At 42.9% G+C, this 19,228-nt stretch overlaps 2 protein-coding genes and 1 pseudogene across 8 annotated transcripts in view; 2 read left to right on the top strand and 1 right to left on the bottom strand.

The window, feature by feature from the left end:
* AMN1 (antagonist of mitotic exit network 1 homolog) overlaps window positions 1–3,305 on the top strand; it is a 78,224-nt gene extending 74,919 nt beyond the window's left edge. For 6 of the 7 annotated variants that reach the window (XM_063639224.1, XM_055280106.2, XM_055280110.2 and 3 more), the window contains one exon: window positions 2,076–3,305. In XM_063639224.1, coding sequence (XP_063495294.1) covers window positions 2,076–2,149 — 74 coding nt within the window. In that variant the 3' untranslated portion in view covers window positions 2,150–3,305. The remainder of the gene's footprint in view (window positions 1–2,075) is intronic. The other variant, XM_063639225.1, reaches the window with a different exon arrangement.
* The window catches only part of LOC129483144 (stathmin-like), a 211,625-nt pseudogene that overhangs the window by 49,086 nt on the left and 143,311 nt on the right, over window positions 1–19,228 (top strand).
* On the bottom strand, window positions 5,888–17,750 carry ETFBKMT (electron transfer flavoprotein subunit beta lysine methyltransferase). Its single transcript, XM_055280104.2, has 4 exons — window positions 17,625–17,750; window positions 14,712–15,138; window positions 8,762–8,892; window positions 5,888–7,320 (listed from the first exon to the last, which is right to left on the bottom strand). Exons 2-4 carry the CDS (start codon window positions 15,023–15,025, stop codon window positions 6,977–6,979), a joined length of 789 nt encoding a protein of 262 aa, XP_055136079.1. The 5' UTR covers window positions 15,026–15,138; window positions 17,625–17,750; the 3' UTR covers window positions 5,888–6,976.

The following is a 19,228-nucleotide window of genomic DNA, read 5'->3' on the forward strand; positions in this document are numbered from 1 at the left end:
CCATAGAGATGGCAGCTTGAGAAGGACTGTGCCCAGTGATGCCCACTTTTTTTTTTTTTTGAGACGGAGTCTCACTCTGTTACCCAGGCAAGAGTACAATGGCTTGGTCTCGGCTCACTGCAACCTCCACCTCCCTGGTTCAAGCAATTCTCCCACCTCAGCCTCCCAAGTAGCTGGGACTACAGGCATGTGCCACAAGGCTCGGCTAATTTTTGTATTTTTAGTAGAGATGGGGTTTCACTATGTTTCAAACTCCTGACCTCATGATCTGCCCATCTCAGCCTCCCAAAGTGCTGGGATTGCAGGCATGAGCCACCGTACCCAGCCCAATGTTGTTCACTTTAAATAAGCAGGAAGGAATGCAAGGAATGTGGTAGTTTCTAGAAGCTAGAAAAGTAAAGGAAGTAGATTCTCCTGTAGAGCCTCCAAAAAAAAAAAAAAAGATGACTTTCCTCTAAAAAGTAACGCAGACCTGCCCACACCTGATTTTAGCCCAGTGAGACTCATTTTGGAATTCTGACCTTCAAAACTGTACAATAACAAATTTGTTGCTTTAAGCCACTAAATTTGTGGTAATTTGTTACAGCAGCAATAGGACATTAACACAGTATATTATACTAATTGATTTTCAGATGTTAAACTAACCTTGCATTCCTATGATAAATCTCAGTTGGTCATGGTATGTAATCCTTTCTTCTAGTGGCTGGATTTGGTATGCTGGTGTTTTGTTGAGCATTTTTTAGTCTACATTAATAAAAGATCCTTGTCTGCAGTTTTCTTTTGATGTGATGTCTTTGTCTGGCTTTGGTATTAGGGTAACACTGGCCTCACAGAAAGAGTTGGAAAGTGTTTCCCCCTTCTTCTATAGCCCCCTAGTTTTGTCATGGTTGCCATTTAAATGGTATGTCTTTGTCCATTCTTTTACTTTCAACATAATTTGAACCTATCTTTGATTGAGATTTCCTCTACAATAACCAATAATATTTTTATGACCATGAATAAAACTGCATTTATCTTACTAGCTGCTTTTTTTAAAAATTGTAAACCTTTGTTTTCCCAATGATAATAACTTTTCATTTCTATACACTCTCTGGTTCTCTTGCTGGCAATAAACCTTGGTATTTTTGCTTAATTTTGTTTAACTTCAAATAAAATTTTGTCACCGTATATGTTGGGCCCATCTTTTTTTTTTTTTTTTTTTCTACTGATCTGTGAAATCTGTCTAGGAACCACCAAATTACAGGATTTCCAAGACTGGGTTAGAGATATGTTGTACATAAAACATAGGTTGTATCTATGGAAACAAGTTTATTAAACTTATAAGTAATATTTAAACTAACAAAATTTTATCAGTATTTTTGCTTTAATTCAGATTTTTAAAAGACATCCTAAAACTAGGATGGAAACCATATCAAAATCATGACTGTACATTGTGAAAAACTGAAAACATCTAAATGTCCAATAATATAGATTGGTTAAATTACAGTGTATTTATATAATGGTTATCTATTTAAAATCATGCTTTATAATAGTATTATACAGACATGGAAAAATGTTCAGCTACAGGTCAACTTGTCACATTCTGGTGACTACTACCTCCTGTAACCCTTTGGGTGTGTTGCAGCTTCCCAAGGTGGTTTAACGTACCTACTGGCTTTCTTTAATCCTACTTTTTTGGTAAATATTCCCTTCATTAAATGCTGTTCAGTCACCCCACTTTAGTGAATCATCTATTTCCGGCTCAGATCCTGAAAAAAGTTATTAACCATTAACACAGGTTAATGGTGAAATTAGACCATTACTCTGGTCGGTGAAATTACAGAGAAAACAACAAATGCCTGTTTTTTTTTTTTAAACAAACAAGTAATACCATGATAGGTGCACTACACCTAATAATAGTGAGGGCTACCATTAATTAATTATTAGTGAGTTAGTTGTATATTGTGCTTTATAGATCACCTCCTTTAATCCTTTAAATAACTGTATAATAATTAACATCACCTCCAGTTAGACATGAGGAAACATTAAACATTTTTTATTGTCAATTAATATATTGTCATTGTTTTCTTTTGTAGACCATTCCAGAGAAGTGTTGGGGCAATTAGTAGGCCCAAACAAACTAAAGCAAGTGACATGGACTGTTTATTGATGCTTTTTTGAAGATGATCAATGCTAGGAAAGCTTATCAAAACTGCTTCCCCAGGAAACCATCTATAGAGATTTGCGTTCTACTTAATGTGAACACGATTTTTAATTATTTTATTAAGTTATAACTCTCAGAGAGTTAGCTAAGTCTTGGTATGTACATGGTTTGTGCTTTACTCTTAAATATCTTAATAGTGCTATTATTCTGTATCTGTTGGATGAGTCATGATTTTTGAAATGATAATCCTAGCATGAACTCTGATCTATGGTGTTGGATTCTGTTTCTTAAATAACTTTAAAATTAACTGTTTTCCCTTGAGAGTTCCTTCTCCTATGTAGGTATTTGAGCTATTGTTGTAAGTAAGTTTACCTGTAAGTATAAACCTTGGGAGAATCTAAGTAAACATATTTCTAAAAGCATAGTTACCTTCCTATTTTCTGGCTCTTACCTTCCTGGAGTATTTAAATGCCCATTTGCCAAAAGCAGAGCTGAACATCAAGCCTGTTAATTCTTCAAAGAATTTAGGTATTTGTTTCCCCGAAATGAAGTGACTTATTAGCCATTCAGCGTATTAGTATTACAGAGGCTCTTGCCCAGCCACTTATTTCATTGATTTTTATGGCTACTCTTCCCAATTACATTTTATTCACCTGTAAGCTTTCCTTCCTTAGCAAAACTGCATTTGAAAATGTGTAAAAATGAGTAAATACAGAATATCACTACAGAGACTTGTATCCTCAGGTTTATTGATTTCACATTGTGAAATAAACAGCAAAGGTCTTAGTTTTCAAGTGAAAACTTTTGGTAATCACAAAATTACCTGACACCATGCTTAAACCAACCCCCAAATTTAGCATATTCATTTTGCCATGAGCCTGTCTTCAGATTTTCTTAAAAGATTTCTTATTTTGCCTCTGATGTAGTGAAAAACGGGGTAAGTATGCTAACTTTCTTGTATATGTTGGGGGGGTACTTATTCAACTCCATTTCTTGTCCTTACAAGATTTATAAATGTGGTATGTTTATAGTGTGGATATATATGTTGCCACTGCAAAGGTGGTGCATATGTATATATGTGCAAAATGGGTAAGGCCTGTTCTATCTATGAAATTTTTCTAAAGACAAATTCAATAAAATTTAATACTGAATATTTAACCAAGTCAATCGCATTTTCCTCTTTTTGCAGAAACTAGTTTCAACATCTAAATTGTGAGCTTCGCCGGGCGCGGTGGCTCACGCTTGTAATCCCAGCACTTTGGGAGGCCGAGGCGGGCGGATCACAAGGTCAGGAGATCGAGACCACAGTGAAACCCCGTCTCTACTAAAAAAAAAAAAAAATACAAAAAAATTAGCCGGGCGTGGTGGCGGGCGCCTGTAGTCCCAGCTACTCGGAGAGGCTGAGGCAGTAGAATGGCATGAACCTGGGAGGCGGAGCTTGCAGTGAGCTGAGATCGCGCCACTGCACTCCAGCCTGGGTGACAGAGCAAGACTCTGTCTCAAAAAAAAAAATAAATAAATTGTGAGCTTCTTTGGGTCTATGAAGGATTTATCTTCCTAAAACAGTTTGCAGTTTGATCTTTCTCCTTTTTTATGTTGCTAGTTGTATTAACTATTTCTCACCACTCTGTAATCTGTACCCCATCCAGTACCCAGTATTCCCTACTACCCTTACTTCTTTTTCTCCTTACTACCTATCACCATCTGACGCCTGTTTTTTCATTTGTTCATTATGTCTCCCTACTCTAGAACACAAATTTCATAAGGACAAAATACTTATCTTTTTTTTTCCATTGCTGGATCCCCATATCCCCAGTGCCTAGAACAGCGCCTGTTATATAATAAGCACTCAAATATTCACTGAATAAGTAAATATGGAAAGAAATAAAGGAGGAAAGAAAGAAATATCCAGTAATACCCAGCTTGGCCAATGTAGCAAGACTCCATGTCTACAAAAAACACAAAATAAAAACACTAGCCAGGCATCATGGTGGTGCATGCCTACAGTCCCAGCTACTAAGGAGGCTGAAGTAGGAGGATTACCTGAGCCTAGAAAGTTGAGGCTGCAGTGAGCATGGTCACATCGCTGAACTCCAGCCTGGATGAGAGAGCAAGACCTGTCTAAAAACAAAACAAAACAACCCAACAACAACAACAAAAATTTCCAGTCTCTAGTCTGATTTATATTTTCTAATATAAAGAGACTAGAAGTCATCATTCCCATCCTCACAATAAGAAAAAAGCTCAATAAACTGAAAAATCAACAACACTTAGATCCATTAGAGAATTAAGGTTAAAGAGAAAATGCCTCACAAATTAGAAACGAAAACACAAAGAACCATATTCCTGAGTTGCTGGAGGCTCCATGTGGATGGACTTAAGAATCAAAAGCTCCAGCCTGGCACAGTGGCTCTCACCAGTAATCCCAGCACTTTGGGAGGCTGAGGCGGGTGGATCACCTGCAATCAGGAGTTCGAGACCAGCCTGGCCAACATGGCGAAGCCCTGTCTTTATTAAAAATACAAAAATTATCTGGGCATGGTGGTGCATGCCTGTAATCCCAGCTGGGCGTGGTAGTGCATGCCTGTAATCCCAGCTACTCGGGAGGCTGAGGCAGGACAATCACTTGAACCCAGGAGGCGGAGGTTGCAGTGAGCCAAGATCGCACCATTGCACTCCAGCCTGGGCGATAAGAGTGAAACTGTCTCAAAAAAAAAGAATCAAAAGCTCCAGGAATCTGTCCATAAACGTTATCTAACCAGGTGTGGCAACCCTGCAGTCACTCTGAACCTATTCTGCTTTTGGGAGCTGCCCAAGTCACAGATTGTTCTTTGCTCAATTAAACTTTGTTAAAACAAACAAACTCCAGGGGGCCCACTCCTAGGGGAGACACCACACTTTCATAGTTTTACCTCCAGGATACCTAGCAGGTTCTCAGGGTGAGGATCAGAGAAAAATCCCCTCTTCTGGTATGAGGATGGGGAAAGTAACCATTTTGAAATATGCCCAAGCATTCAGTTCTCCTTAACAAAAGCCAGTTCTCAAGGGAAACTATTTTACCAGAGCCTCGCTGACCTGGGGGAAAGGAAGCACCCAACTCCAGCCACCCCTAGCCCTCCTGTCCTACCAAAGGGACAAAAGAAAAGCTGAAAGCACTTGCGAAGGTCACAGCAGGGGCACAGGCTGACTTTTTTTTTTTTGAGATGCAGTCTGGCTCTGTTGCCCAGGCTGGAGTGCAGTGGAGCGATCTCGGCTCACTGCAAGCTCCGCCTCCCGGGTTCAGGCCATTCTCCTACCTCAGCCTCCCGACAGCTGAGATTACAGGCGCCTGCCACCTCGCCCGGCTAATTTTTTGTATTTTTAGTAGAGACGGGGTTTCACTGAGTTAGCCAGGATGGTCTCGATCCCCTGACCTCATGATCCACCCGCCTCGGCCTCCCAAAGTGCTGGGATTACAGGCGTGAGCCACCGCGCCCAGCCTCAGGCTGACTTAACTGACTGAGACTTAATCACAGGACTATAGAACATACCTTCTCCCATACCTTATCACATCAATTAGGCTACTGTATAATAACAGGGAATTACAGGTTAAAAAAACTGCAAGCCTCAGACTCTAAGAAGGAATCTCTAGGGAAACTCAAAGATAACAGAGGAGACTGTAGCAAGGACACTAGAGGAAAACTTAGCCTGTAATATCTACACTACAGCAAACAATAGCCCTACCCAGATTTTAAAACCTCATGCTACCTTAGTTTACTTGTTTATTTATCCAATACATCATGTCTAGCTATCAACAAAAAATTACAAGGCATGCTAAAAGACAAAAAAACAGTCTGAAAAGACAAAACAAGCATCAGAACCAGACTCAGATATGGCAGACATTTTAGAATATCAGATCATAAATTTAAAATAACGCATGCAAAGGGCTCTAATGTGAAAAGCATACAACACGCAAGAATGATGGTGACGTAAGCAGAGATAGATAGAAGCTATAAGAAAAAATCAAAAGGAAGTGATAGAAGTAAAAAACATTGTCAGGCTGGCATGGTGGCTCACACCTGTAATCCTAGCACTTTGGGAGGCCAAGGTGGGTGGATCACCTGAGGTCAGGAGTTTGAGACCGGCCTGGCCAACATGGCAAAACCCCATCTCTACTAAAAATACAAAAATTACCCAACATGGTGGTGCACGCCTAAAATCCCAGCTACTCCAGAGACTAAGGACAATCGCTTGAACGGGGGAGGTGGAGGCTACAGTGAGCCGAGATATGAGCCACTGCACTCCAGCCTGGACGACAGAGCTGAGACTCCATCTCAAAAAAAACAAAAGCCCAGAGTTCGAGGCTGCAGTGCCCAGTGATTAAGCCTCTGAATAGCCACTGCATTCCAGCCTGGGAGCAAAGTGAGACTGTCTCTAAAAAAAGAAAAAATATATATATAGTCTTCTTCTACGTTTTGTTTTGTTTGTTTCATTCAAAGTTACATCACAGTTGTCCTCAACTACAGAAACAGATCCGGCTACAATGTTTAATTCTTCTCCATTACTTAAATTAAAAGCTGCCACCATTGAGTATGGCATTGTATAATCATATTCCTGCAGCGGTTAAAATAGAAAAAAAATGCAGATAGAGATGGGTATAATTGGCATGCACGGAAATACAGAACCAGTTACGTGACAAAAGTAAACAAAACTCTAAACCTTCATATTTTAAAAACAAGATTTTCCATTTAACAAGAATTACATTCATTAAACTGGAGAGTATCTCCTATAGAGAAAACTTTTAGAGTCAGATCCGAACATGACTATATTCATACTTGGAAGCACTTTGACAACTCAAGGCTGAAAATCCCACACTGTGCTTGTTGTCAGTCCACTGTTTTCCTGCCGAGTAGGCTCCAAAAGTGAATATTCTACCACTTTGTGCAGGTGATGCCGAATGCTGTGTCCACTGAACTGGGGCCGCCCGGGGTCACCAATCAGTACTCGAGTTCTATAGGTCCGGAAGCACTTCTTCAGCCACGGATGAAGACTATCTGCAAGGTCTTCATCATAAAACATATCGCCAAGAACAACAAGGTCCCACTTATCTTGTTCCAAATTCAAAATGTTTTGGATTAAAATAGGAAAAGGATTCAGTCTGTTCAATTCACAATTTAGTGTAATAGCCATTCCTGCAACTTAAAAAAAAAAAAAAGCACAAAATGAATTGGTATATGCTAGGCTGTTATAATTCCACGTTGATTAAATAATTTAGAAGATCTGCTAACAATATATTTTTCTTCCTTTTTGATGAAAGTTGTTTTTTAAAGTAAAGAAGTATAAAGGTTATCCCAATATAAGCTATACCACAATTTCCAAATACATGACTGGATATCCTGAAAACAAACAATTCAAAACACCTAGAAATGCTGGGACTTTTAGGAATATTTGCTGATTTCATTAACCAAAAGATTTTGGTTTTTTACTGTGGACAGGGAAACAAGACTTGGGCTTGATACAGCATGGCAATAAATTAGAACTGAGACCCCTTGGCTGGGCGCAGTGGCTCACGCCTGTAATCCCAGCACTTTGGGAGGCTGAGGCGGGTGGATCACCTGAGGTCAGGAGTTCGAGACCAGCCTGGCCAACATGGTAAAACCCTGTCTCTAATAAAAATGCAAAAATTAGCTGGGCGTGGTGGTGCATGCCTGTAATCCCAGCTACTCGGGAGGCTGAGGCAGGAGAATCACTTGAACCCAGGAGGTGGATGTTGCAGTGAGCCAAGACTGTGCCACTGCACTCCAGCCTGGGCAACAGAGTGAGACTCCATATCCAAAAAAAAAAAAAAAAGAACTGAGACTCCTTTATAAAATAAAGGTTTTCAGCCAGGCACGGTGGCTCATGCCTGTAATCCTAGCACTTTGGGAGGCCAAGACAGGCAGATCACGAAGTCAGGAGATTGAGACCATCCTGACTAACACGGTGAAACCCCATCTCTACTAAAAATACAAAAAAAAAAAAAAAATGAGCCAGGCATGGTGGCAGGCGCCTATAGTCCCAGCTACTCAGGAGGCTGAGGCAGGAAAATGGTATGAACCCAGGAGACGGAGCTTGCTGAGATTGTGCCACTGCACTCCAGCCTGGGTGACAGAGGGAGACTGTGTCTCAAAATAAATAAATATATAAATAAAACAATAAAAAAATTAAAATAAAATAAAGGTTTTCAAGGACTATATTCTCACTGAAAGGGTAGACCAGAAGAAAATCAGATCAAATAAAAACTCACCTGTCTCAGCCTGGGTTCTAATGGAATAAAAATAACCCTCAAAGGCAGGCCAATACTCACTTGGGTTTGGGGTCAAATAAACACTATTTACACATCTCAGGAAATTCCTAGCCCATAAATTAACATAAGTGCTCCCTCCGGGATGTCTGGCAGACGCAAATCCTCTTGGGAAAAATGCACCATCTACTCAGACCTCAGGGGATTCCTACAGATAATGTCCCAGTGCACACAGATTCACAATGTCCGATCACAAAATACATATAACGATAAGCTACCACACTGAGCACGTGTACATATTTATCCTGGAGAAAAAGAAAGATGAGCCTTAAATATTTTAAAATGTGAATCCTTACTAGGGTCTATGTCATTGGCCAAGATCCTTGATGCCCCACTCATCTTAGCAGCAATAGCTGTAGCTCCGCATCCACTCCCAAGATCTAATACAGATTTTCCTCTGACAACATCAGGATTATCCAAAAGATACCTAAATTAAAAAGAAAGGAGAAACATGTCTCAGAGAGATGAGGAAAAATAAATGTTGGGAACAGGCCCCCCAAAATCTGGCCATAAACTGGCCCCAAAACTGGCCATAAACAAAATCTCTGCAGCACTGTGACATGTTCATGATGGCCATAATGCCCACACTGGAAGGTTGTGGGTTTACCGGAATGAGGGCAAGGAACACCTGGCTCACCCAGGGCAGAGAACTGCTTAAAGGCATTCTTAAACCACAAACAACAGCATGAGCGAGCTGTGCCTTAAGGACATGCTCCTGCTGCAGATAACCCAACCCATCCCTTTATTTCAGCCCATCCCTTCATTTCCCATAAGGGACACTTTTAGTTAATCTAGTATTTATAGAAACAATGCTGACTGGCTTGCTGTTAATAAATACGTGGGTAAATCTCTGTTCGGGGCTCTCAGGTCCAAAGGCTGTGAGACCCCTGATTTCCCAATTCACACCTCTGTATTTCTGTGTGTGTGTCTTCAATTCCTCTAGAGCCGCTGGGTTAGGGGCTCCCCAACCGAGCTGATCTCAGCAAATAAGAGGTATCCAAAAAAAGAAAAAAGAAAAGGAAAAGAAAGAAAAGAGATGTCTTTAGGTTGACTGGACAAAAGAACAGTGAAACGTAGCAGAAGAACTTGGTCCAACCTTGGCAAGTTTGGTCTGACTAGAGTGACACAAAAAGTCCATCTCCAGAGCTGGGCAGAGGTGGAAGAGGAAAGGACCTGGTCATTTGGTCTTTCTCTTCAGCAGGTGTGAAGCACAGTACCACACAGACGACTGATTATGCTATTCAAGTCAATTTTTTTCAAAAAAAAAGTTGTAGGCTGGGTGCGGTGACTCACGCCTGTAATCCCAGCACTTTGGGAGACCAAGGTAGGCGGATCAGTTGAGGCCAGGAATTCAAGACCAGCCTGGCCAATCTGGCAAAACCCCATCTCTACTAAAAATCCAAAAATTAGCCAGGCATGGTGGCGTGTGCCTATAGTCCCAGCTACTCAGGAGGCTGAGGCAGGAGAATCACTTGAACCCAGGAGGCAGAGGTTGCAGTGAGCTGAGATTATGCCACTGTGCTCCAGCCTGGGCGACAGAGCAAGACTCCATCTCAAAAAATAAAAAAAAATAAAAAATTAGCCAGGGATGGTGGTTGGTGCCTATAATCTCAGCTACTCGGGAGGCTGAGGCAGGAGAATTGCTTGAACCCGGGAAGCAGAGGTTGCAGTGAGCCAAGATTGCACCACTGCACTCCAGCCTGGGTGACACAGCAAGACTGTTTCAAAAAAAAAAAAAAGTTTCAAAAAAAAAAAAAAAAAAGAAAAGAAAAAGTCTCAGGCCAGGCGCGGTGGCTCACGCCTGTAATCCCAGCACTTTGGGAGGCCAAGACAGGTGGATCACGTGGTCAGGAGATCGAGACCATCCTGGCTAACACGGTGAAACCCCGTCTCTACTAAAAATACGAAAAAATTAGCTGGGCGTGGTGGTGGGTGCCTGTAGTCCCAGCTACTCCGGGGGCTGAGGCAGGAGAATGGTGTGAACCCGGGAGACAGAGCTTGCAGTGAGCGGGATTGCGCCACTGCACTCCAGCCTGGGCGACAGAGCAAGACTCCGTCTCAAAAAAAAAAAAAAAAAAAAGTCTCAAGACCCACAAAACCCATTATGTCAAAAGGAAAGTTAAGCCTGGAGGCCGAGTTAGGGAACACTGTCCTTTTCTCGTGAATAGATAGCTGTTACTTCACAACCTTGTGTCAAAGCGTTATTCATTAGCCAGACCCCTACAAAAGGAAAAGGTCTCAGGGATCTCCAGATGACTAGAGATCGCAGATTGCTCATAAATTCTTTGCAGACCCCTAATCCTTTCGAGATGTATCTCCTCCCATAAACAAGAACATATCAACTGTAACTTTCGGTCTGCTACCTAAGTCTAACTCCTTGTCCACAAAACTAAAGTGTTAAATTTCATACTAACAATGTCCATTAGAAGCTTATCTTCCTGGGTACAGAATAAAAACAGGATGAGGCTAGGAGCAGTGGCTCACATCTGTTATCTCAACACTTTGGGAGGCTGAAGTGGGGAGGATCACTTGAGCCCAGGAGTTTGAGACCAGCCTCGGCAACATAGTGAGACCCTGTCTCTACAAAAAGTACAAAAATTAGTTGCTTATGGTGGTACATGCCTGTAGTCACAGCTACTTGGGAGGCTGAGGTGGGAGGATCACTTGCACCCAGGAGGTCAAGGCTGCAGTGAGCAATGATTGCGCCACTGCACTCCAGCCTGGGTGACAAAGTTAGACCCTGTCTCAAGAAAAAAAAACAGGATGAGAGCAATCATTCCTTCACCCACCCTGAGACATCTACCTAATTAACTCTTCTTTACTCCCTATTTTCGAATGTCCACCTTATGTAGAGCATAGATTTACTGGGCACTGACTAAAATCTCACAAGGATGTAATCATTTGCCTCACTGCCTATCCCACCGTTTCCTACATGCCTTTTCCTCTTTAAAGAAATTTGTAGCCAGGCGCAGTGGCTCACGCCTGTAATCCCAGCACTTTGAGAGGCTGAGCAGGTGGATCACCTGAGGTCAGGAGTTCGAGACCAGCCTGGCCAACATGGTGAAATCCCATCTCTACTAAAAATACAAAAATTAGCCAGGTGTGGTGGTGGGCGCCTGTAATCTCAGCTACTCAGGAGGCTGAGGCAGGAGAATTGCTTGAACCCAGGAGGCAGAGGTTGCAGTGAGTAGAGATCAAGCCATTGCACTCCAGCCTGGGTGACAGAGTGAGACTCTGTCTCAAAAAAAAAAAAAAAAAAGAAAAAGAAAAAGAAAAGAAATGTATAAATGGCCAGGCATGGTGGCTCATGCCTGTAATCCCAGCACTTTAGGAGGCAAGGTGGGTGGATCACCTGAGGTCAGGAGTTCGAGACCAGCCTGGCCAACAGGGTGAAACCCCGTCTCTACTAAAAATACAAAATTAGCCAGGCATGGTGGTACATGCCTGTAATCCCAGCTACTTGGGAGGCTGAGGCAGAGAATCGTTTCAACCCGGGAGGGGAAGGCTGCAATCTGCTGAGATTGTGCCATTGCACTCCAGCCTGGGCAACAAGAGCAAATCTCCATCTCAAAAAAAAAAAAAAGAAAAAGAAATGTATAAATACTGTGCCTCCTATAAACCTCTTAGAAGGGCACAGGCCACAAACTTTTCTGGGACTTGTATTTTTCTTGGGCTTAACAAACCTCGACTGGTTGAGACTCATGCCTCAGTCTCTCATTTAGGCTGACAAAGTATTGAATACTTAGTATGTTCCAGAAACTACCAAGCACCAGGAATTAAGACTGACCAAATACTGCTAAAACAAAGACTAAAATTAAGTAAACTCAATCCAAGAGTCACTGTCGCCTCTTGACTCCATCACAGAGTGATCTTCCTGCTGCTTGAAATGTAGTATAATGACCTCTCTGGTAAAACTCAAAGTCCAATTCAACCAAGGAATTTGGACTGGAGCTAAATAGTTACCAAACAAGTGAAGATGGATGGAGAAACGCTGAAATAACAAATTTCAGCTGACTCTTGATCTTAGGATTGGAGTAATAAGGAACAGTGGGTACTATTGAGGCAGGAGAATGGCAGAGGAAGTCAGGGGTTGGACATAGGCTAGCTGAAGCAATACCAAAAGCAAAACATACAAGATAGCAGAAACAGGACATATGAAATAAGACAGTAAGCAATAAGAGATAAGGGAGTAAGCAGTGAGTTGGAACATGCAAGATAAGGAAAATCAGTGGAAGGGGCTTGCAGTAGCAATTTGGTTACAAGAAATGAAAGTAAAGATGAGCAATTTTGTCAGAAAAGATAAAATAAGGTTAAGCAAGGATGCACAATTAGCTTATGAGAAATAAAGTGCGGTTTAGGCACAATGAGGGAAAGGCAAGGATGAGCAATTCACTTATGAAAGATAAAGTAAGGTTAAGCAAGTGAGGAAAAAACATACAAAAGGCCATGAACTGTAACAAACCAGGGCTGATACCACTCGCAGGTCAGCCTGATCCTTTGCTGATCGCATTGTGCTTAACAAACTGTTTGTTGCCGGGCGCGGTGGCTCACGCCTGTAATCCCAGCACTGTGGGAGGCCGGGGCGGGCAGATCACGAGGTCAGGAGATCGAGACCATCCCGGCTAACACGGTGAAACCCCGTCTCTACTAAAAATACAAAAAATTAGCCGGGCGAGGTGGCGGGCGCCTGTAGTCCCAGCTACTCGGAGGCTGAGGCAGGAGAATGGCGTGAACCTGGGAGGCGGAGCTTGCAGTGAGCCGAGATCGCGCCACTGTACTCCAGCCTGGGCGACAGAGCGAGACTCCGTCTCAAAAAAAAAAAAAAAAAAAAAAAACTGTTTGCTGCTTTGCTACTTGTATGTGTCATGTCCAATTCTTTGTTCATGGCACCAAGAACCTGGGACTTGACATCAACCAGTTAACACTATGGCAAAGTAGAGGTATACATGCCCTGTCTAAATAGTTGCGACTGCCAGGCACAGTGGCTCATGCCTGTAATCCCAGCACTTTGGGAGGCCGAGGCCGGTGGATCACTTGAGGTCAGGGGTTCGAGACCAGCCTGGCCAACATGGTGAAACCCTGTCTCTACTAAAAATACAAAATTAAGCCGGGCACGGTGGCTCACGCCTGTAATCCCAGCACTTTGGGAGGCCAAGGAGGGTGGATCACGAGGTCAGGAGTTCGAGACCAGCCTGATCAACATGGTGAAACCCCATCTCTACTAAAAATACAAAAATTAGCCAGGTGTGGTGGCACGAGCCTGTAGTCCCAGCTACTCAGGAGGATGAGGCAGGAGAATGGCGTGAACCCGGGAGGCGGAGCTTGCAGTCAGCCGAGATCACACCACCGCACTCCAGCCTGGGTGACAGAGCGAGACTCCGTCTAAAAAAAAAAAAAAAAAATTTTTTTTTTTTGTAGAGATAGGGGTATCACTATGTTGCCTAGGCTGGTCTCAAACTCTTGACTTTAAGCTGTCCTACTGCACTGGCTTCCTAAAGCACTGGTATTACAGGCACTGCACCCAACAGAAGAGGGAAACTTTGAGCAGCCCACTCACTCACAGCTCCTGTTTTATGGGAAAAGAAGCAACTCTGGAAGGAATGTGAGGTTTATGGAGCGACATTCACTGAATTAAAGGAGAGTGGAAGGACTGAGTGTTTAGCTTCCATCTAGGAACTCTGCAATGGTCATGCGCTATGAACCATGAACCTCCTAACAGGTGAGATTTCTGGATCACTTATAGCTATCCAGGGTCTTGACAGCTGACTCTAGGATTTCTCTTGGGGAGACAGCTACTTGGGAAAATAGCTTGATAAGCTTGGGTTACAACGGGAAATTATGCAACAAGGCAACCAAAAAATATGGTTAACCTGAGGCTAGGCTCAGAGGCTCATGTCTGTAATATCGGCACTTGGAGAGGTTGAGGAGGCCAGGAGTTTAAGACCAGCCTGGACAACATAGCAAGATCCTGTCTCTACCCCAAAAAAAAAAAAAGAAAGAAAAAAGAAAACAAGAAGCCTTTGAGTTTTGCTGGTTTCTGTTTTGTTTTGTTTTGTTTTTGAGACAGGCCAGGCGAGAGTGCATTGGCAGGATCACAGCTTACAGCCTCAGCCTCCCAAAGTACTGAGACTACAGGCATGAGCCACCACGCCCAGCATTGCTCTGGTTTTTTGTAGAGGCTGGAGTTGGAGGGAACTGAAAACAGCAAAGATCTGTAGCGCCTTAAAGGTTTCATTAGGGTAGTACCTAGACAGGGCTTGGCCTCCCGGCCAGTAGATTGCCCAGTAAGGATCACTGTGGGGCCACAGGTCAGCTCTCTCCCACCAGAATTTGCATCTGGGGGTCAAAAGCCGCAATTGGATTTCAGGGGTGAGGCTACCACTGCTGGTGACTTCAGTGTTCTCCTCCAGAAAAGCCTTTATCTCAGGGTCCAAAAAGCTTCCAGCTCCTCTCCAGGGACACCGGCCACAGGGAAACAAGAGAAGACCACTGCTTCGCAGAGCCTGCAAGAGGAGACCACAGTGGTTCCTGGGTGCTTTCCAACCTAGACTCAAAGCCATCAGTCCTTTCCCCAAACACAGGTTCTGTCAATGTTCTGTGGATAATGGCTGCTTCTCAAGGAGAATGAACAAGGGTGTGTCTCCCAACTTGATCTCAAGCAGAACCTCTGACTCTGAAAAAAAAAAAAAGTAATACTGAGAATTCTGAGGAAGAGCAACATTTCTAGATCCTGTTACATAATAAGAAAATATTGGCTGGGTGCGGTGGCTCACGCCTGTAATCCCAGCACTTTGGGAGGCCAAGGCGGGTGGATCACGAGGTCAGGTATTCAAGACCAGCACGGCCATCGTGGTGAAACCCTGTGTCTACTAAAAATACAAAAAATTAGCCAGGCGTGGTGGTGGGTACCTGTAATCCCACTACTTGAGAATCGCTTGAACCTGGGAGGCGGAGGTTGCAGTGTGCCAAGATCACACCATTGCACTCCAGCCTGGGCAACAAGAGCGAAACTCCGTCTCATAAAAAAAAAAAAAAAAAAAAAAATAGAAATAAAATATTACAGTGTAAGCTCTGTATCTGATGATTCACATGTGCAAGTTCTTTTCAGATGAAAGCTTTGGTGCATCAATTGGGAAAATCCAATCTTTTTAAATGATACTTTTCACAAGAGAATCCTTTTAGTAATTTAACACAACAAATATACAAGCATTTGATTTTGAAAGAATCCTCAAGAAAATGCCTCTTACAGGAAATCATCATCCTTCAGTATCCTCAAGTGATTGGTTCCGGTATCCCCTGCTTCCAGGATACCACAATCAGAGGATACTCAAGTCCATTATATAAAATGGCATCATATTTGCATATAAACTAGGCATATGCTGTGGTATACTTTAAATCATCTCTGGATGACTCATAATACTTAATACAACGTAAATGCTATATAAATGGTTGTTACACTGTATTTTTGTGTTATTTTTATTGTTGTAATTTTATATTGGTATATTGTTATATTGTGGGCCAAGTGTACCTTTAGAGTTCTTTCATAAATTTAACAAAGTAGGCCTGCTTGGTAACTGTGAACAAAATAACAGAAGTCTTCTGTCTTCAGGAAGCTTATATTCTAGTGGTGGGATAAAGTAGTTAACAGGGCAAACACAGTTTTTGCCTTTATGAAGTCTAGCCAAGAGTTCTGGGGGTTAATGAATTTATAATTGTCCGTGGGCAGAGATCTATTAATACAAATTATATTGACTACTCTATTTCATTAAAGATTGTTGTATCATAAAACAATGCAATCAAGACTCAGGTTTTTTCCTTTAAAAATACTGTATGGATTTAATTGTAATAAAAGAACATCAACTCCTAAATCTCTTTCTGTAAAAGTATCTGATGGTTCGATTTTACCAAGCCTAAACTGAAAAGATTTGCTCCAACAGAAAAACACCTGTGCAACTGATCACTAAGATTTGTTTAAAATATATATATATATATATATATATATATATATATATATATAAACACCCGGATAAGAATGAGAATGAGGAACAACAACTTAAACACAACTTATACACCCAGTTGTTTGGGGACCTCGGATCTCTTCTGCATAAATGTTTTAAATGGTCTTAAATCCACTAAAGTATTTAGGGGTCAAAAATCCAAATCCCTACAAGGGGCTGGACATCATAAATGAGTGATGCAGGCTGGCTGTAAAATAACAGAGGGGCTGTGGCAAGCTGGAGACTGTTTTCAAACAGTTCAAAAGGGCTAGGCAGGACATGCTGCCAGATCCTCCGATTTCTCAAAATCATCAAAAAAATCTAGATACTGACACATTAGCCTCCACCTTTTTTTTTTTTTTTTGAGACAGAGTCTCTGTCGCCGAGGCTGGAGTGCAGTGGTGTGATTTCGGCTCACTGCAACCTCCGACTCCCAGGTTCAAGCGATTCTCCTATCTCAGCCTCCCGAGTCCTGGGATTACAGGGGCGTGCCACCATGCCCGGATAATTTTTGTATTTTTTTTTTTTTTTTTTTTTTTTAGTAGAGACGAGGTTTCGCCATGTTGACCAGACTGGTCTGGAACTCCTGACCTGAAGCGATCCTCCTGCCTCGGCCTCCCAAAGTGCTGGGATTACAGGCGCGAGCCACCACGCCCGGCCAGCTTCCGCTTGTAAACATCAGCAACTCATTTAAATATCAAAACACAGGGCAGGCCAAAATGCACGTCAGGTCACACATAGCCTGCGACCTCAGCGTAGACTCCAGTGGGTGTTAGTTACCCCACATCAGTGTCCTGGGATCGCAGGGGTCTCTCAGGGCCTGGTATCCCACTAGAATCATTCTGTGAAGCGGTACCAGGCTGTCCCCTGAATCACACGACGCAGCCTAAAGTTTAAAGGGAACGCAGAGCAAATGGAGATAATTTGGGATTTGGACCCCATGTCATTTAGATCGGCGCTTCCCTCTCCCGTCCCAGCACCGATGAGGCCGGGGTTATGAAGCATGTGACTGTGGTGACCACTTGGTATTTCTCTTAATGGGAAGGAGCTGACGGGATGAAAAGCTACGTTCCAGAACGGGTAGACGGCGGCGTCATTTTCCTCCAGCGGCGGGGTGGACTCGATCTTACACGGGCAGGCACCGTCCTCCCTCTCTCCTTACCTAGCTTTGCTGACACCGCCCTCGGAAGTAAAGCACAGGGCTCGCCTGTCGCTCGCCCTGGCGAGTCTTCCCGCTCGTGCTTTACACTTCCGGGGTCCCGCCACCAACGCTGAGCCACGCCCCAGCAGCGTGCTGCGGCCGAGAGGGGGCGGGACGGACGGCGGCCCTTCGCGGCCCCGCCCTTTTTCCCAGCAGCGCTTTCTTTCTCCTCCACTTTCTTAAAGGGACAGAAGCGCGAAACCAAAGGGCACCCTGACCTCGCCTGGAAAATAAGAGAACGTTAAATCTGTGTGCAATGTTTGTAGAATTTTGATTTCTAAAAAGTTCATTCTGAAACTATGCAACACCTACTATGTGCCAGTCGCACTGCCAGGCACCGGGCATAGAGTGGTGAGCAACATAGACACAGTATATTAAAAAAAAAAAGACACAATATAAGCCCTTTGTGCTGCCTACATTCAACTGCGATTAAATTATAATGAATGTCCTTTCTTGTCTAATAATTCATAAATTCACTATCAATTTATTTGCAGCCTATATCACTCGAGTCTGGATCTACATATATCCACCTTTCAACTGGACCCACATCCCACTGGCCCAACTCAACACTCAAAGTTAACTCACCATCTCACCTGAAAACAATTAAAACCTGCTCTGGCGTGCTAGAGGGGGAAAAATAGTCCAAAACTAAGAAACAGGAAAATCGTGTTTCTGCATTTTAGTTTGCAGTTTGAGAAATGCACTGGCACCTGCCTGTTCAAAATTAGAATTTGTCGCTTGGGTTCTGCGCTCCTGCCATGGGTGTGACAGCTTTCTGTCTTTCCATGTAAACTGGAATCTTTAGGAACTGCTACAAGGAAAGGAAACTTTGTGCTTCCAGTCAACAGCCCCAGATGCAGCCTTATGATTTCCTTCTTAGTTGAATGGTGTATTTGGTATATTCTTGTTGATAAGCTATACACCTTGCATTTCACGGTATTCTGCCCTAGATTTCCTGTGTAATAACTGATATAATGTGTTTATGAACTGCATTCATCCACTTATGAGCTGCTTTTTTCTTTTTTTTTTGAGACGGAGTCTCGCTCTGTCGCCCAGGCTGGAGTGCAGTGGCGCAATCTTGGCTCACTGCAAGCTCCGCCTCCCGGGTTCACGCCATTCTCCTGCCTCAGCTTCCCCAGTGGCTGGGATTATAGGCGCCCGCCACCACACCCAGCTAATTTTTGTATTTTTAGTACAGACGGGGGTTTCACCATGTTGGTCATGCTGGTGTCGAACTTTTGACCTCGTGATCCGCCCACCTCGGCCTCCCAAAGTGCTGGGATTACAGGTGTGAGCCACTGCGACCGGCCAAGACTATTCTTTATATTGCAGCTTAAATGGTTTTTTTCTGAAACTTAGATTCCATAGTCTAGAAAAGGCCTACCCTTCCTGTAGTCCCAGATAAAGCATGAAAAACAGGGATATATGGATTTTCTTTTCTGTTGTTTGGTGTTGATGCGTTGTAGTTTCTCAATAGAAAGGACCTTCTAGATTTTAACAAAATTGACCCACATACATCCAAGCAGACTTGTGACTCATAACAATTTGAGCTGTTGTCTATCCTT

The sequence above is a fragment of the Symphalangus syndactylus genome, chromosome 5 (genome assembly GCF_028878055.3).
Source record: "Symphalangus syndactylus isolate Jambi chromosome 5, NHGRI_mSymSyn1-v2.1_pri, whole genome shotgun sequence".
In the NCBI taxonomy this organism is placed as follows: Eukaryota; Metazoa; Chordata; class Mammalia; order Primates; family Hylobatidae; genus Symphalangus; species Symphalangus syndactylus.

Bases quoted from the DNA above. Each gene is read 5' to 3' on its own strand.
- ETFBKMT (XM_055280104.2), bottom strand. From the start codon at position 15,025: ATGGCTTTGAGTCTAGGTTGGAAAGCACCCAGGAACCACTGTGGTCTC. The intron at 8,893-14,711 runs GTACTACCCTAA...TTTTTAATTTAG, and splicing joins GGAGGCCAAGCCCTGTCTAG to GTATCTTTTGGATAATCCTG. The intron at 7,321-8,761 runs GTAAGGATTCAC...TTTTTTTTTAAG, and splicing joins GGCCAATGACATAGACCCTA to TTGCAGGAATGGCTATTACA.